Source organism: Protomyctophum parallelum, assembly GCF_964188405.1.
Source record: "Protomyctophum parallelum genome assembly, chromosome: 11".
Taxonomy (NCBI): domain Eukaryota; kingdom Metazoa; phylum Chordata; class Actinopteri; order Myctophiformes; family Myctophidae; genus Protomyctophum; species Protomyctophum parallelum.
The window spans coordinates 13674564-13691492 of record NC_139707.1 but is presented as its reverse complement, the minus strand read 5'-3'; the positions used below and the strand labels follow the sequence as shown (position 1 = coordinate 13691492).

Here is a 16929-nt window from a genome sequence, read left to right as displayed (position 1 = left end):
CGATTTGTGAAATTTGCAGTATCAAAAATGTGTTTTACATAAGTGCCTCCTGATGGCGCAATAAAAGGCATGTGTGAACTGAGCGGTGCAACTATACTTTTTATTGTTATTTACTGTACTGTATTGTACTCAGTACAATATTTGCCTGTGAGATGTAGACATGTAGTGGTGTGTGTTTGTGTGTGTGTGAGACTACTCAAAACAGCTGCAGGGGTCAATAGGTCGAAGGGTCGTACTCGAACATAGGGACAAATAGACATATACAGACAAAGACATACAGACCTACATGATGTACACGCACAGTCACGCACACACACACACACACACACACACACACACACACACACACATAGCTGTTCATTGGAGACATGAACATGTGCACCGCTCAAAAACACAAATCGGCCTGTTATAGCGACCATGAGACTGATAAGAACAATTGTAAGTGGCATTTCTTATCAGCCTAGTGGGAATGTGCATGAAAATTGTCACCATAATTGCATGCTGTGTTCATGATTTGAGGCATTTTGTTCAAAACGGACCAATCCTGCAAACTTGGTAGGCAGTCCAGGTGGTTATGGTTAACATAACCGCATCCATATTCATGGTATTCTGGAGAAAACTTTCGCAGAAAATAGCAGAGCTTAGAAGTTTGTAACTATTTTCAGCGATGAAATTTAATGTAGAGCAAAAAACTAAATACACTTGTGTTGAGACCTGAGGACTCAGGGACCCCGCTCAACAAGAGGTCACTACAATCCTTAACTTATTACACTGACCCTACTGTAATTTATTTTTATTTTTTATTATTATTATTATTATTGTCTTTTTATTTTTATTTTGTATTATTATTTTCATTATTATTTGTTTGCATACTTCTATTAGTCTTCTATTATGTCTATGTATATTTGTATGTGCCTTTTATTTCATATGGTGCAAGATACCGGGGGAGCGGGAACTCTGGGGGGAGGGGAGGGAAAAAAGGGAAGAAAAAAAAGTTCGAAAAAAGTTGTATAATATTTTCGTGTGAACATTAATAAAAAAACTTTGATCAAAAAAAGAAAGAAAAAGAGGTCACTCACACTGAGGCCCAGTCCAGAGACCCTTGATCTCACCTGCTGAGGTCATTTATGAGTCATGCGTGGTCAACCACCTGCTTACTTGGACTGTAATCTTTATCCAGGAGACACTAATGATTTATTCAGTGAGCCCGTCCTTTTTATAGTCCTTGCTCTACATTTAATTTTTGAGGGGCGCTAGCCCCTCGCCCCCTCCTATGTCCAGCTTTGAGGGTTTGTGTAAAACACAAACATTGAAGACAAAAGTGTGTCAACACAAACATTGAAGACAAAAGTGAGGACGCAAATTGTGATTGGCCAGAATGAGATAATGTATGATGACATATGATAAGAGCGCCCCTCACTTCACACGGTTGTGATTTTTCTGAAAATACCATTACCCTAAACCAGGGGTGCCTGGACCGAGGTCCCTCAGGGTTCAAGGCAGGGCAAATTATATAAACTTTGTTGACAGGTATCCCTCAGAGGTCTAGTTGTTCCCCTCTTTCACCAAATCTTGTTTTCGAAAATAGCCAATCTACAAGCTCACAGTCACAATTAACACATTGTGAGCTTGTAACTATATTATGAGTGCACCTATTTATATGACAATATAGAAAAGGGACGCTAGCTGGTCCATGTGGTTAAACATTAAGGCAACTCAAGGCTGGAAAGGAGAACAATGACATATACAACTATATAGCCAATCTACAATAACAGTTTTTCACAGTGATACTATTTAATTTCCCTCATTGGTAGATTAACCCACCCTACATTTCAGGTAAATTATAGTCGTATACAAAAGACCTGACTATTTTCACATAATCAAAGAAAACTGACCAATAGGTCATGAATTCCCCTGCCAATTAATGCCAGTGTGTGTGTGTGTGTGTGTGTGTGTGTGTGTGTGTGTGTGTGTGTGTGTGTGTGTGTGTGTGTGTGTGTGTGTGTGTGTGTGTGTGTGTGTGTGTGTGTGTGTGTGTGTGGAGGGGGTTGGTGCAGTGAGAAGGTTATCAGTGGGGGAGAGAGAGAGGAAAGAGGTTCCTGCGTCTGCACCAGAGGAGGTGGCACTGGAGAGGACCAGCAAGAAAAACAGTTCCCTTGTGGCTTCGCTGGAGAATCTCTTCATCCCGTCGGACCATCGCGGTCAAAACACTCGAACAGGGCACGGCTTCCTTAGTTTCTCTTCAAGTTGACGTGAAGATAACGAGCAAAGCTGGAGACCGCAATTCATTGCACTGCACCGCAGCAGGAGCAGCAGCAGTTCCAGTGGAGCGGGACAGAGCGGCAGCCTCCCCCTTGGACCGATGAACTGGCCGAGATGTCCCGACACATCTACACCCGTCACGGGGTTGGCGACGGAACTCAGAAGCCAGTGTTTCAGGTAAACAAACGTGACATCTTCTCTTCTCTTTCAATAGCAATAGGCTGGGCTAATTGGTGTTGTCAACAAACACAGAAGTTCAAATTATGTTCTATCCTTTCCTCAGCTTGTCAATTTACCAATGTTTGTTGCAGCTTTAATCTATTTTTGCGCTATGACGCTGATTTCTTGTCCTTTCCAATGAAAGCGTTCTCTCGCTGACTCACTCTCAGTCTCAGCTGAAAATGTAATCATTCCTAATGGGCCACTAATGTATCATTAATCAAAAAGGTGCGCAGGCCTGCCGTAGCCTATATGCGGATAATTTCATTTATTTAAATGGAAGCAAAATAGGGGTTTTAATTATGCATCAGTTTAGATGGAACTCGTCTCGTTTTAAATGGGATTTACAAGGGACTTTATAGGGAAAACATCTCAAAGAAAGATATAAAGATATATATAAATATCAAATTGTCATAATAGTCAATATGGCCTTGTTTAGTTTAATTTTGTAAAGCAGAGTTGTAGTATTGTACTATTACATTTTCCACAGCTGGAATGAATTAATTAAAGGAAACCCTAAATAGAAACATTTACTGGAGTAACCTAAGTCGATCAGTAGGCCTATGCCAAAAAATAGTTTAAATAGTATTGTGTAATATGAATTGAATTCTGGTCTTTAAAGGGTAATGGTAGGTCTACAACTCTACACAATGACACTAATAGAGATGCACACAATATAGCCTACCGTCTGCTGTAGTTCTGCAGTCCCCATCACTTTAAAGTTTTTAACTACCGGTAGCCTATTCATTTTTGAAAGAACATTATGAAATAGAAGCAATTGGCCACTTGCCCCTGGTCTGTTATGAGGTGCATTATGTTCAAAGGGAATTGTGCCACAGAAGACAGAACCCCTCATGCCCATATGTCACAGGAGCTATCACACTGTAACAAGAAGGGGATAAGGAAACACTGCAGTGTAGAAGTTATAACTTTCCTTTACAAGCACAGCAAAAGTACACACTCCTGATCTTCAGCACACAATAAGATGACATACAGTACTAGACTGTATATTCTTCTATATACAGTTCAAGTTGCGTATCTGTCTGGTCCACAGATATGTCCGTATGAACTCGACATTCGTGATCGTGAGGCGTCAATGCGATAACCCCAGGCATCAACAGGCATGCATATGCTTGCCATAGATAGATTACAGGAGGCAGTTTAGTCAGATGCGTGGCTTTACAGAGATCACTGGAGGAAAGGTACCTTTGTGTGAGTGGTTGACAGGTAGAAAGAGGAAGTGAAAAAGTTCATTTTAAGTTTGTGTATGTGTATGTGTCCCTCTCCAGGCAAACAGAGGGACGTACTCCAGACGCAGTCGGCTGAAGAGGTCCGACGGTAGCACCACCTCCACCAGCTTTATCCTCAGACAGGTAGGACAAAGTCTGTATGTGACTTATTCCAAATCCTCAGTATTTGGAATGACACACCACCTATGTTCTTATTCATTGATTTAACAACACAATAGACTCTCATACAGGCAATGATAATAAATGAGCTGCAAGCAGCTACAGTACAAGACGGGGTCAATCCCAAAAAGAAAAGATATATTCACAATATACACAATGAGCTATAAACATTGATGACTGAAATTATTTGAAGTAATAAATACAAATCACACTTGTGTGAAGTGAGGGGCGCTCTCATCATCATACATCATCACATTCCATGCTCAGCCAATCAAATCATCACAAATGTGGTACACACAGACACACAAAGCTGGGCAACCAGTCAGACTCCATTCGCATGTGGAAATGCGATTTGGCCAAATCCTAACAATTTACTCATCGGGAGATCTAAATGTCTTTTTCTTTTGACAAATAAGCTTCAGTTCCTGGGGGATTCTTACGGGATTCTCTCTCTACCATATTGCCGAATTTCGTGAAGAACAATAGCTCAGAACTTCCAAAACTGCTAAATTGGCAGAATTTCTCAATCTTTTTGAGCAAATCTTGACTCTGTCGTTTGTTGATTGTGTTGATTGCGGCAATGGAATAAATAGAATCACCCTAAAGCCTCTAAATTCCACAAGGGAAAGCACGCAAGGCTGAAATTAAGTTCTGTCTAAAGTTCCTACTTGTCTCTGCTGCTTAATTCAGGACCTGGTGCAGGGACAGCAACCGCCACACGGTCAATTGTAGGCTGTAGACTAGAGTCTGTAGATGGAATGCATGCAACATCAACTGAAGCATCAAAGATATTACTGTGAATGAGAGTATCGGCAGTTTTTTCGATACCAGGCTTTTATTGGTCTAATTTAATTCATCCTTTGTCACGTTCATCTTGACTGAGGGGGCTGGACAGTTCCCATGGCACCAGGCTTGCATAAGGGTCTATTTGGAACAAACCTACAGTATAAAGGTCCATTTGGGTCTGTTAAATGAACACAGAAGTTTTTGTGTTTCCTAGACAGATTTTCTTACAAGTTACAATCAGAAGTGGCCCTTTAAGTAGCCTAATCATGGCTCCTAGTTTACTCATATGCCATAACTTTACTCAGAATTGCTAACTGGAAATGTACTCCTAGTTCATTTAAAACTTCTAAAAGCGTTGGCTTTAGTTTGTCTTCCTCAACTCCTTTTTTATTTTCTTTTTTTGTCTCAGTTGTCTCAGTTGATACATTGAGTGCAGTCAAGATGGACATCACCTTGGCAGGAGCTTTTTGAGCACTGCACTATACTGTTGTTTGGGGAATCAGTGGCCTTGATTTGTATCATCCAAGGAATTTAGCCCACTCTGGCTGGTCAGTAATACAGCCATGTATAATTCATATTCTACGGGTTAGACAGGGTTGCCTAAATACACTCCCTGCTATCTCCTCACATGCAACATTGTGAAACAGATTCAAATGTGTCCAGTCCAGCAATTATTCTTTCACACAGCAAGGACTTGCGCTAGGCTGTGAGTCCATCCCAGCTAATAAGTTATCAAGGGAACTGCAGGCACACAGGGACCATTCAGCAATGCAGGGACACTTTGTCATAAGCTACTTTTGTTCCAACCTATTTTGTTCTCATTCTCCCACCCCCAATCACACACACCAGCACCAGCTGTATTATTACAGGTGAGCATATCAAAGCAAAACAAATCAGGTCAGAGGCTTTTTTATGTAGATCTGTAATAACAAAATAGGTGATGGCTTAAAAATATATATAACTAGAACTGCACTCTGTCGAGTGCATACTTGCTTGTTGCACACTAGTAGGCCATAAATGGCCTACTAGTGCGCAAGCAGAGCGCGCAAGTACTTTCGACCGCTACAAACTGTCAAATCTCATTTTCTCTGTGAAGGAACGTTTGAAATGTTGATTAGGTTTAACTATTTGCTACCTACCTACTTTATGCATGTTACGTAATGACTACTTGTGCCTGATATGGCAGTGGTGCCAGATTACATACATGTATACATAAGAGCATTACCTTTAATTCTCCCAACACTAAAACATATCGTCATTACGTCACCATCGAAAACCAATTACACTCTGGCATTGGGTCCTTTAATCCACATATTTATTACGTCATCATTGAGAGCTAGTTATTGCGAACGCAGTGATTGCGAACGCAGTGAGCACTAACTATGAGACCCTGCAGATCATGTCTGTCTGTGTGTGTGTCTGTCTGTCTGTCCCGCTGTGACACCACCCGCCCGCCACCACAGGGCGCAGCTGTAGCACACACACACACACACACACACACAACCACACACACACACAAACAACCACACACACACACAAGCTGCGTTCGCTTCCCGCGTTTGCGCGTCTTACTTGTACATATACTATGTATATGTATGTATATGTAATTTGTAAGTTGATTAGCGGTATATTTTATGTTTACGTCATCATTGAGAGCTAGTTATACATATATATGTAATTTGTAAGTTGATTAGCGGTATAATGTGGTTACTTTGCGCAAAAAAACGTCCCAGCCAACCCGCCACTTTTGATGCGTATGCAAATAAAACAGCAAGTTGTGCCTGATTTGCTGGGACCAGATTACATACATGACCATATTTCTTACGTCATTATTGAGAGCTAGTCATACATATACTATATATATGTAATTTGTAAGTTGATTAGCGGTATACTGTGGTTACTTTGCGCCAAAAACCGTCCCAGCCAACCCGCCACTTTTGATGCGTATGCAAATAAAACAGCAAATTGTGCCTGATTTGCTGGGACCAGATTACATACATGACCATATTTCTTACGTCATCATTGAGAGCTAGTCAAATGGAGCTTATGGTGGCTTCTCTGTGAAGCCTCCGCTTGTTTGTTCAGCCTATTGACATTGCTCATTAATTATAGAGCAAGCGGGAACTCAGTATGGCATAATTATGTGGCTCACCATGCTGATGTGAGGAAACTATATCAGAGAACTCTCATAAAGACATATCCTACTCAAAGGAACAGAGACTTTAAAGTTAAAGCACTCCTACATGTTTTCACCCACACGATACGAATAGTTTCAATCTCTCTATTTTACACTTTTCATGCTCTTTCTCCAACATATATGCAGCATTGTGCGCTCATTCACACCCACTCACATGCACAGGGATTTGGAGTCACCATCTGTATGTTTGTCATCAGGTGAGAACTTGAGGAGCAGTGGGCTCTGTGATTAAGCTCTTGCGTACCCTGGCGTATCCATGGTAACAACTACTGCTCAACAATAGGGGTCATGGCCAGCTGTTTGACTGGCAGGTAATAATCCTCAACCTCACTTCTAAAAGTGTGAATTAAATAATTAAAGTTAGTAAATCATCGCTCTATATACTCTACCGAGGGAGGCTCAGGCGGTTAATAACAAAGGAGCTTTGACAGAAACCCAGTGGAATGGATCGTTTGTTTTATACCCCCTTCCATGTCCACTTACTTTATACTTTAAATTGTCCGAGATTCTAATGACGTAACAGCAAAATGGTCTGTGTGTGAATATGATCAGTTAGCCCTTTGCTAAACCCCACCATAAAAAGCGATTGTGCAATGCCAATCCAAATAGTTTAGCAACCGTTTCGTCACCTCATAGCTGTCAATGTTATTTTGCATGGCTGTGTTTTTGTCTTTTGAACACATACACAGCTCCAACATCGGGAAAGTTACAAGACTGACCCACCCAGGTGATTACATTAATACTAATGACTAGGAATGTCCCGATCACGTTATTTTGCTCCCGATCCGATTCCGATCATTTGATTCTTCTGCCGATGTATTCTGCTGATACCGATTTGATATTTATATTTTTGAGCCCTTCCTATATACAGCTTTTGTCCCCTCACGTCTTATATTTGCCATTGACAATGAAAGGAGAAATTAGGTTATATGTGCCTCAAATATGACATCAATTTGTGGCAACACAAACAATAAATGCCATTGACAATGAAGGGAAAATGTACGTCATATGTAGACGAGCAAATCGGGTAACCATCAAATAAATTCAGTTCATGAGATGATGTATGATGATGTATAATGATAAGAGCGACCCTCACTTCACACGGGTGTGATTTTCATAGAACACATATGCCACATCACAATAGTACAATATCCAAAATCACAGACAATATCCAGTCTAATATCATGATATGGATATAATTTGGATACTAGGGATGTTCCGATCACGTTTTTTTCCTACCGATCCGATTCCGTTTGAAAATAGTGTGACCTCCCCCCGATTTCCGATCACGTGATCGGATCTGGACAACCCTACTAATGACCGTAGACTTATCGTGCAACATGAAAACTCCTGTCGGGCGGTCATTAAAGTTGATGGATAGTACTGTTTCTCCTATTCTATTTCCTCGTATTTCTAGTTTATTAAAATAATGTCATGCACATTTGTCCAGTGCATAGCCTACTGCAGGCCCGGTTGACTAGATTTAGAAGACATTTCGATGCTCTTGCGACTGAAATGATCGTTTATTTATATGGAGAAATCCTATCATTTTTAACATGCATCTCAATGGATGAGAAGAACAGCTTGCCCTGTCTTCTCGCTGCTAACGTGCCCATTGGACAAGGACTTGTTGGGGAGGGACTTAGCGAAGGGCTAATTGAGCTTTCTATTCGTGTTTCATTTGCAAACCTGGTGTGTGTGATGTATTGATGAAAGGCTTGGGGAGAAATAGAGCCAGGCTTTTATTTCATTCAGCTTCCAGATCTATCTATGTGAGTGCAAAGATGATGTTTGGAGTGTCCATGTAGTGGATTTAGTGCAGATTTTCTCAGAGTATTAGGGTTAGGATAAGATGAGCATGGCAGCCAGAGCCTGTGGATATCTGGCATGACCTATCACTGACTTGCATCTTCAAAGGAAAGTGAAAGGAAAGGGTACCTGCATGCATTTGTGGCACTGCATGAAGTGGTCCACATTCACATCCTGCTCGAAGGTCCCCTGGGGAGAGGTGTTAAGCTGAGCAGAGTTAATTAAACTGAAGGACGTCACATGACATCACTTTATTTCTGGCGAGTGACACGACTACTAGCCAAGAAGGGCCATGACTACTAGCCAAGAAGGGCCATGACTAGTAGCCAAGAAGGGCCATGACTATTAAATGCCGTATTCAGCGTTTACAGATCCTCACTGATCTCACTGCAGCCTCCTCACTTATTACCATGTTTTCACATCCGGGTTCCTCGCTCGCAGACCTCCATTGTAAGAAACAGCTTGTGTTAGTAGTAGCTCACAATGTTTATCTTTCGCCAGAAATGTTAAGATGTCGGGAGCGATGTGATGAAAAATCACAAAACACATGCGAACCTCGGATGGATGATGAATGATCACCACGAACAGCGCTCGTAGTTTCATAGATAACAGCCAAAAAAGATTCTACTTTTAATGGGACCCTATGGAATGCGTGCACACGTTTCCTTGTGCTGGGAGTGACGAAGGTGTTGCCTAGCAACTGTGTCAGTGTTAAAAGTTGATTTTCAGTGAGACAGTTTAATTCCGTCAAAAGCAGACAACAGTTGGATGATGGAATATTCCGCCAAAGGCATCCAATTGGTTAAGAGTGGCCTTCTGGAAACCTCTTCAATGTGACTTGATGATTCTGAATGGACTTCTTATCCTACATTCATGGCCAGGGAAACCAAGGTAAAATTCTCTGGTCTGTAATGCAAATCTGAATTACATTTAAATTGAATGGCCCATTGACTTGAATTAACTCTCAAGGCTGAAAGCACAGCCACTTCATTCCAGAGATTTAATTGCATTTCTGAATCACAATGCATCAAACAAAGACATCCATCCTACCAATTTATTTTTCAGTGTACAGCCTCCAACGTGATAAGGAAGAGGCTGCTTTGTACAGCTAATTCCCCCTTATGTGGGTCATGCACACTCAATGGGCCCTGGCTGCTCCACCTCACTCTCATCTGCATTCTGCACCAAGCACTAGTTCCAGATGAACATACCATACACATAGCTTTCTGTCCATCAACATACAATACCAACTAGAAATGCAACAAATCTAAATTGAGAGACATTTTTATATGATGAGTATATTAAATCTGTGTATGAATGTATCTGTATACTTGTATGAATGTATATGTCTGTTGTTAAGGTTTTTATGGGACCCCCTCGGAAATTAGATGCTGCATCTCAAGGGGCTATTTGTGTTATGCAGTGTTTGTGTTTACACGAATACTCAAAATTGTCCATTCATTGTCAAAGGCATTTAATGTTTGTATAGGACAAAGTTTGTGCACATACACCAAAAGCTGGAAATCAGTAGATCAGTATACAGGCTGAGAAATAAGCATTAGTAACACTAATTAGAGTTCTGATGATATTATTATTATTATTGTCTATAATAAATAAAAGTATTATTCCTAAAACATTTAAAATGACCTATCAGTCCTTTAATATCTAAAAACGAATTAAAATATATTGATAAATGAGGCCAGTGCAACGGAGAAAATGTATAATGGAGAAGAACCCCCTCACCATGGGGATTGTGAGTTGCTGGACCATTGCATTGTGAGTGCATTGAGTGCCTGCCCATGAGGTCTGCCCGCTCAGGACAGCTGTCACATCTTTGGATTTATAACTAAACCATGATGTTGAAGAAAGGTGCTTAATTGTTTAAGGGGTGTAAAGACAAAACTGTATTTGGACCAGTGTTGTAGTGCTACTTTTAGAAGCGGGGGGACACCCCATAAGATACATGCACACGTGCACTACGCACACTATTAAAACATTAAAACACAAGACATGTATTATAGCCTATTTAGAAACAGGGTTTTCAATGCTTAATCGTATCCATAAAAGTAAATAAAGTAAAAAAACATAGTTTTGTCAAAACATTGTAGGCTAGACGTGAGAGAAGTGGGGGGATGTCGTCCTCTCCTCCCCTCCCCCCCCCCCCCCCCCCACTACACCCCTGATTGGGACCTGTGAGGATTATAGTGACAGTCTAGCAGGTAGACTCTACCTGCTGTAATATTCCTTATCAGAAGAGGGCGGTGTTGCACAATTTTAACAGGACCAATTCCCATATTTGTGTAATTCTTTCAGTTTTTATCTTAATCTGGAGAATTTCTTATTTCCCAGACATAGTACTGTTACATTCAATCATAAATAGTTTAATCATCAGAGCCTTTCTAAATCGAAGTCAGGTTCTGATCTTCAGATCTCCTCGAGTGCTCTTGACCCTTTTCTATGGCAGAACTGATGATATATAATGCAGTATAGCATACCATTACATAGCCCCAACATCTGCAGATGGATGGGGATCGTATGGCCTCTGTGTGTACGTGAAGATGTAATAACACATAACCTGAGGTGTTGTAACAGAGCAGGGATAACAACAGGTCAAGATCTCGTTTTATATTTATGATTAACTTCTTGTCCCCGACGTCAGATGCGGGGACGGGCCAGCGCTACTACAGACAACGGCGTGTGCCTGCAGAATACGCTCCAAATTAATTCATATACCTAGTTCAGTCTCCAAAGCCCGACAATACGCATCCAAATGGACTCGCCCAAGTTGAAATAATAGTTTTCAATTTCTAATAGTGAAACATACTAAAATAATAATAACAATAATATGGGGGGAAAACAAAGGCAAAAAGGGGGACAATGGAGACAGCGCCTCTTTCACCTGATACATTATTACTATAATCAATACAATACAAACAATGCCAGAAAAGGTATAGGGCAGGCCATGGTCCAAATGAGCCAAGGCAACCCCTGTCTAAGCTTGATTTGGCAAATTACCCATACCTGCCTTTTTGTTAGTCAGTCCACTTTACAGTCAGTTTTCACTCTTCAGACATTCTCCACACATCCTCTATAAACGTTTACCACACAAGGACTGTTCCATATGGCCACAAAAGGGCCACAGACAGACAGACTGTTACAACAGGTACAACAGGTAATCGTATTTGTTGGGTTGGGAGTGAAACTATTTTTAAACAAGGACCACATTGCAGAGAATGGTGAATCGGTGATTAACGCTCCTGTGGAGCTCTGTCTCTCTGTCTCTCTGTCTGTCTCTATATATCTCTCTCTCTCTCTCTCTCTCTCTCTCTCTCTCTCTCTCCTCTTCCTTATTCACTGTTAGCCAAGCTGACTGGAGCATACCCTGGCCAATCAGCATGCTGCATCCCTTTCTCTGTCATCGCTTAGTGTGGGAGGAAGGGTTTGGCTCGTGCGTGTGTGTACTGCGTGTGTGTGTGTGTGTGTGCGTGTGCGTGTGCGTGCTGTGCTTGGAAGGCAGATAAAATGCCAGGTCTGCTCTGCCTCTGGGGACAACCAGGCTGCTTTAAAATGGGAACCAACGCTCGTTAGGCTCTGAGGCTCGGGGGTGATAATATTCGATCCACTGTCTATTCGGGGAAAGAGAACAGGCTCCACTTGTATCATCTGCTCCTGTGGTGGGGTCTCCTCTGCTCTGCCTACCTTCATCTGCTCCTGTGGTAGGGTCTCCTCTGCTCTGCCTACCTTCATGTGGAGAGGGGGACAGGGTTGTAAACCCTCCCAGGCCCCCTTCCTCACCATCCATCCATCCTACATCGAAGCTGGTTGATCAGCAGTCGCTTTTACTTTTGTTCATTCGTTCAAGAGGTGCTTTTGGGAATATCACTCCTCCATGTATGATAATTTGTACCTTCATGGATTCGAAGACTCGGAAGCGGTGAGTTTGTTTGAGGTGAAACGGTACAGTAGTGGTGTGAAATACCTGCGAGTCAGTCTTTTGTATCGTGTGTGTGTGTGTGTGTGTGTGTGTGTGTGTGTGTGTGTGTGTGTGTGTGTGTGTGTGTGTGTGTGTGTGTGTGTGTGTGTGTGTGTGTGTGTGTGTGTGTGTGTGTGTGTGTGTGTGTGTGTGTGTGTGTGTGCGCGAGCGTGCGTGTGTGTAATCAGTGTAGGGAAAGGATGTATTTGACACTTGTGTACATTAATCTTGCACATTGTTGCTTTCCTCTGGGGAGTCAGAAGTGTTTGGGGGGAGGGTGTGTGCGTGTGTACGTGTGTGCGTGCATGCATGCGTGTTTATGTATGTGCATTCATGCATGTATGTGTGCATGCATGTGTGTGTTTGATAGTCAGAGACAGAAGGAGAATGTGTTGTTTTTCCGACTCACAGCGCATTGGTAAAAGTCTCTCTATACTCCAACCTGTGTGGTGCAAACAAGAGGAATCCATGCCCACTTCCATCTACCTGAGCATCTACTGATCTGAACAGTGTTTCTTTTCCATTGTTCTGTATGGCCTAAAGGGTGATGTATAGTACTTAGTTGGTTGTGTGCCAACATCACACCAACAATTCAAGCTCACAACACACATTGTGAGCTTGTGGATCTGCTATCTTTGATGGGAGACATGGCATGAATGCAAGCTTAACTGTTTGTGTGCGTGTGTTCAATTCAATAGATTCTCATCTATTTAAGTGTCTTCACTTATTCTGAACTGAATTTAATTTGGTTCAAGAATAGCTTCTTACTAATAATCTTATATTAAAGAAGCAGACATCTTGCAGCATGTTGTTTGGTACTAGGAAAAGGTACTTTCGTAATCGTACATCCTCCGAATTTTCTTTCAAGCCTCTATTGATTCTGTCCGAGTCGCCGTACACGTTGGCATGTTGATTTGAAATTAGTGCTATTCCCATCTTCTGTTGCACAACTCACTATTTATTTTTAATTAAATTATTGATATGCTTTATTTTTTTTATTTTTTTCAGGGTTTCTGCAGTAGCAGAACATAATGCAGTAGTAGTCTGGAGTAAAGCAACTAATAGTCTCAGATTAATGTATAGGTCAATACATTGTTTACTTTTCAAATAAGAAAACACATTGTTCAACAGCTTCTACTTTCTATATTGACTATGGTGACATATATCGGAACACCTCTGAAACACATAATCTACAATAATATCTGTAGAGTTGTACTCAATTACCCTTACTGTACATACAATAGACATCACTGTGTTTTGTATGATACGCTCAATTGGTTATCTCCTCATGATAGAAGACATTTTCATGCGGCGATGGCTCAGGGGTAGAGTGGCTGGATGGTAACTGCAAGGTTGCCAGTTCGAACCCGGGCTCCCCCAGTGTTAGTGTCTAAGTGTCCTTGAGCAAGACACTGAACCCCAAATTGCTCCTAATGTGCTGGCTGGTGCCTTGCATGGTTTCTGCCACCATCTGTGTATGAATGCGTATGTGAATGGGTGAATGTAATGCACAATCTATGTAAAGTGCCTTGGATAAAGGTGCTATATAAATGCACCATTTACATACTCAACAATGCTTTTTGACGTACAAGGTATTCAGAGTGAAATTGGAAGACGTTCATTTACTGTAAGTTCAAAGCACCTTCTGAGCACCTTCTATTAGATATTACGCTTGAGAGCTTCAGACAGTACTACTTGTCAACCAGTAGAAGTAGGTGTCCTACCTGACACCAAGGTCAAAATGTAACCACTGATAATTCTGCAATCTGGGAGTGGGAACCCATCAGCAAAAGAAGGAAAAAACAGCGCCCTCTGCTGTTTGTTTCTATTTGAATTTGCCTCTGGGGGCCAATAGAATAATGAATAACAGGATGTTGGTCCACCCTCAACCCTCCTCTTCTGGTGGGGTGCTTAGTTTTCATTCCCACTAACAATAATGTACACGTACACGTTCTGAATGTCCCTGCCGACAGATTCAGTAGCGCAGCTCGGTAAACTTTTTAGAACTGAAGGTGACGGCCCGGCCCGGCCCGGCCTAGCGGTCTGGGCACCTAGGATGCTAATCCAGCCTGACGGTGTGTTGTGGGTTCGACTCCCGATCCCAATGACCTTTGCTGCATGTCACTCCCCATCTCCCCCTCCCCCATTTCCTGTCAGCTTACTGTACACTATCCAATAAAGGCAGAAAAAGGCCCAAACATATCTTTAAAAAAATATATAAAAGAACTGAAGGTGACCTAACCCAAACCTGATGTCGGAACAAGGCTGAAAACATCCAGAGTTGTCAAACTTGGCAATGACTACAAAGCTCTCTAGTCTAGTTGATAAGCTAGTGGAGTACCACAGTCTACTTGCTTTCTACTGCTTGACTATCAGTGCTTGTCATTGGCCTGTTAGTGTTGGGCTTTTTAGGAAGTGGGTCTTTGTCCAAGGCTTCTGTGAGATGACTGGAGTCCAGAAATCTTCAGCCTGTGAGTACTGGATGATCTAGTATGTTAAGATTTTGCATGACTCATTTCTAAATGTATTGTTAACATGAAGGTATTATAAGGGCCATTATTGGTAGATGCAACATAATATGTGTGTTCCATAGTATATGATATGACAATGCCTTCTACCTGCTGAAGTTTCATAGCTCATACAGATTGTCAGCTACTAGAGGTTTTCGCGCCTGTAGCGTGCTCACACCTAGAGAGCACGCCACCAAGAACGGATGACCATGCATGGCAGACACAACAACTAATGTTGCTCCAGTAGGAACGTCCAGGTAGCAGAGAGTCACACGTCGTTTTCGGATCCAATATTATTATGATGCAACTGATGTTATTAATTTGTAGTTGTTTGTACACTTTCCTGCGGAAGTGTGCTTGGGGAGCGTGTGTCCTGGGGTCGTTATTATGGATCCCACCGCAGTTCTAGGAAAGCTAAGCCCTGTTGTAATTGGCAACACGTCACAGACTATAACTTGGCCACCCGATTTTGAACACCGAATTGTGGGCACGGAATTAAGCGTATTATGTAGGATATGCTATATATGGTATAGTTGCAGACATGGGGGATTCTGTGTGCTTCTAGCATCAGCAGGACCTGATAGGTATGGAGAGCAGGCAGGAAGCAGAGAGAGAGAGCTAGTTGATTGGGAAGCAGAGTGAGCTTTGGCATCTGGAGAGATAAGGTTTGAGTGTGGCACGATGGACTCAAGTCTGGCTACTTGACACTCCTAGATAATAGCCTCACTAATGACCCAGTCTTTGTACCGAGTGTGTGTGTGTGTGTGTGTGTGTGTGTGTGTGTGTGTGTGTGTGTGTGTGTGTGTGTGTGTGTGTGTGTGTGTGTGTGTGTGTGTGTGTGTGTGTGTGTGTGTGTGTGTGTGTGTGTGTGTGTGTGTGTGTGTGTGTGTGTGTGGATGGGGTGGCTGTTGCTTGTGTGCTTGTGCCCATGAGAGTCATTTTAGGAATGTTTTAAAGTGCTTCGTGCTCTGAATTCTTCTCTCCATCTTGCTGGAAGTGAAGAGGTGGTAAATGATGTCACCTTAGTTTCTTGTAATCTCAATGTTTTCACATTCTTGAAAGGCTTATATTATAAGTACTGGCCAAAGTCCTGTAGTGTGGTTCCAAAAAATACATTTCCAAATAGTTCACCTTTTTATATACCAAACATAATTATGTAACTTTTAGGAAATGCATAATATAAGACAAATCCCTTAACCACTGAAGTCTGATTTATACTTTGTCGTACGGCGATGTCACGTGGTGAAAATAAGTGATTTACAAGGTCCCCTATTTTCAGAAAGAGAACATTTGAACATTTTCACCTATAATGATCAGGTGAAAGTGGTTAAAGAAAGACAGTAGTACATAGTCAAATCCAGAATGTTAATTCAATTCTGAGACTGTACAAATGGAGCCAGAAGGGGAGATTTAGCTGTGTGCTATGAAAAGCACAGGTAACCCCTGTGGAGCAAGCAGATATTTCCAGAAAGGTGTTTCATTATTTTCAGCCAACATAAATGGAGAGGTGTTGTTCTCTGTAGGTCTAAGGTGTGGCTTCTTCTTCCGTCTCCTTATACATTTCATTTGTAACGAGGCAGTAAATAACAGTTATTTGTATCAAAGGAAAGACTCCCATGGCTCTCAATAGATCGTTACTACAGGTGCCTATAGGACAAAGGCATTAATCCTCTCCGAGTCTCCGTACACGTTGGCATGTTGATTTGAAATTAGTGCTATTCCCATCTTCTGTTGCACAGTTCACTTCACTATTTATTTTTAATG

At 41.7% G+C, this 16929-nt stretch overlaps 1 protein-coding gene across 2 annotated transcripts in view; it reads left to right on the top strand.

The window, feature by feature from the left end:
* Window positions 1-2376: 2376 nt before the first annotated feature.
* LOC310867214 (voltage-dependent L-type calcium channel subunit beta-4-like) overlaps window positions 2377-16929 on the top strand; it is a gene marked incomplete at both ends in the record, with an annotated part of 40908 nt that continues 26355 nt past the window's right edge. The window contains 2 exons of one of the 2 annotated variants that reach the window (XM_083777101.1): window positions 2377-2439; window positions 3771-3854. In XM_083777101.1, coding sequence (XP_083633227.1) covers window positions 2377-2439; window positions 3771-3854 — 147 coding nt within the window. Of the gene's footprint in view, window positions 2440-3770; window positions 3855-12571; window positions 12617-16929 lie in introns of those variants that run through there. The other variant, XM_083777102.1, reaches the window with a different exon arrangement.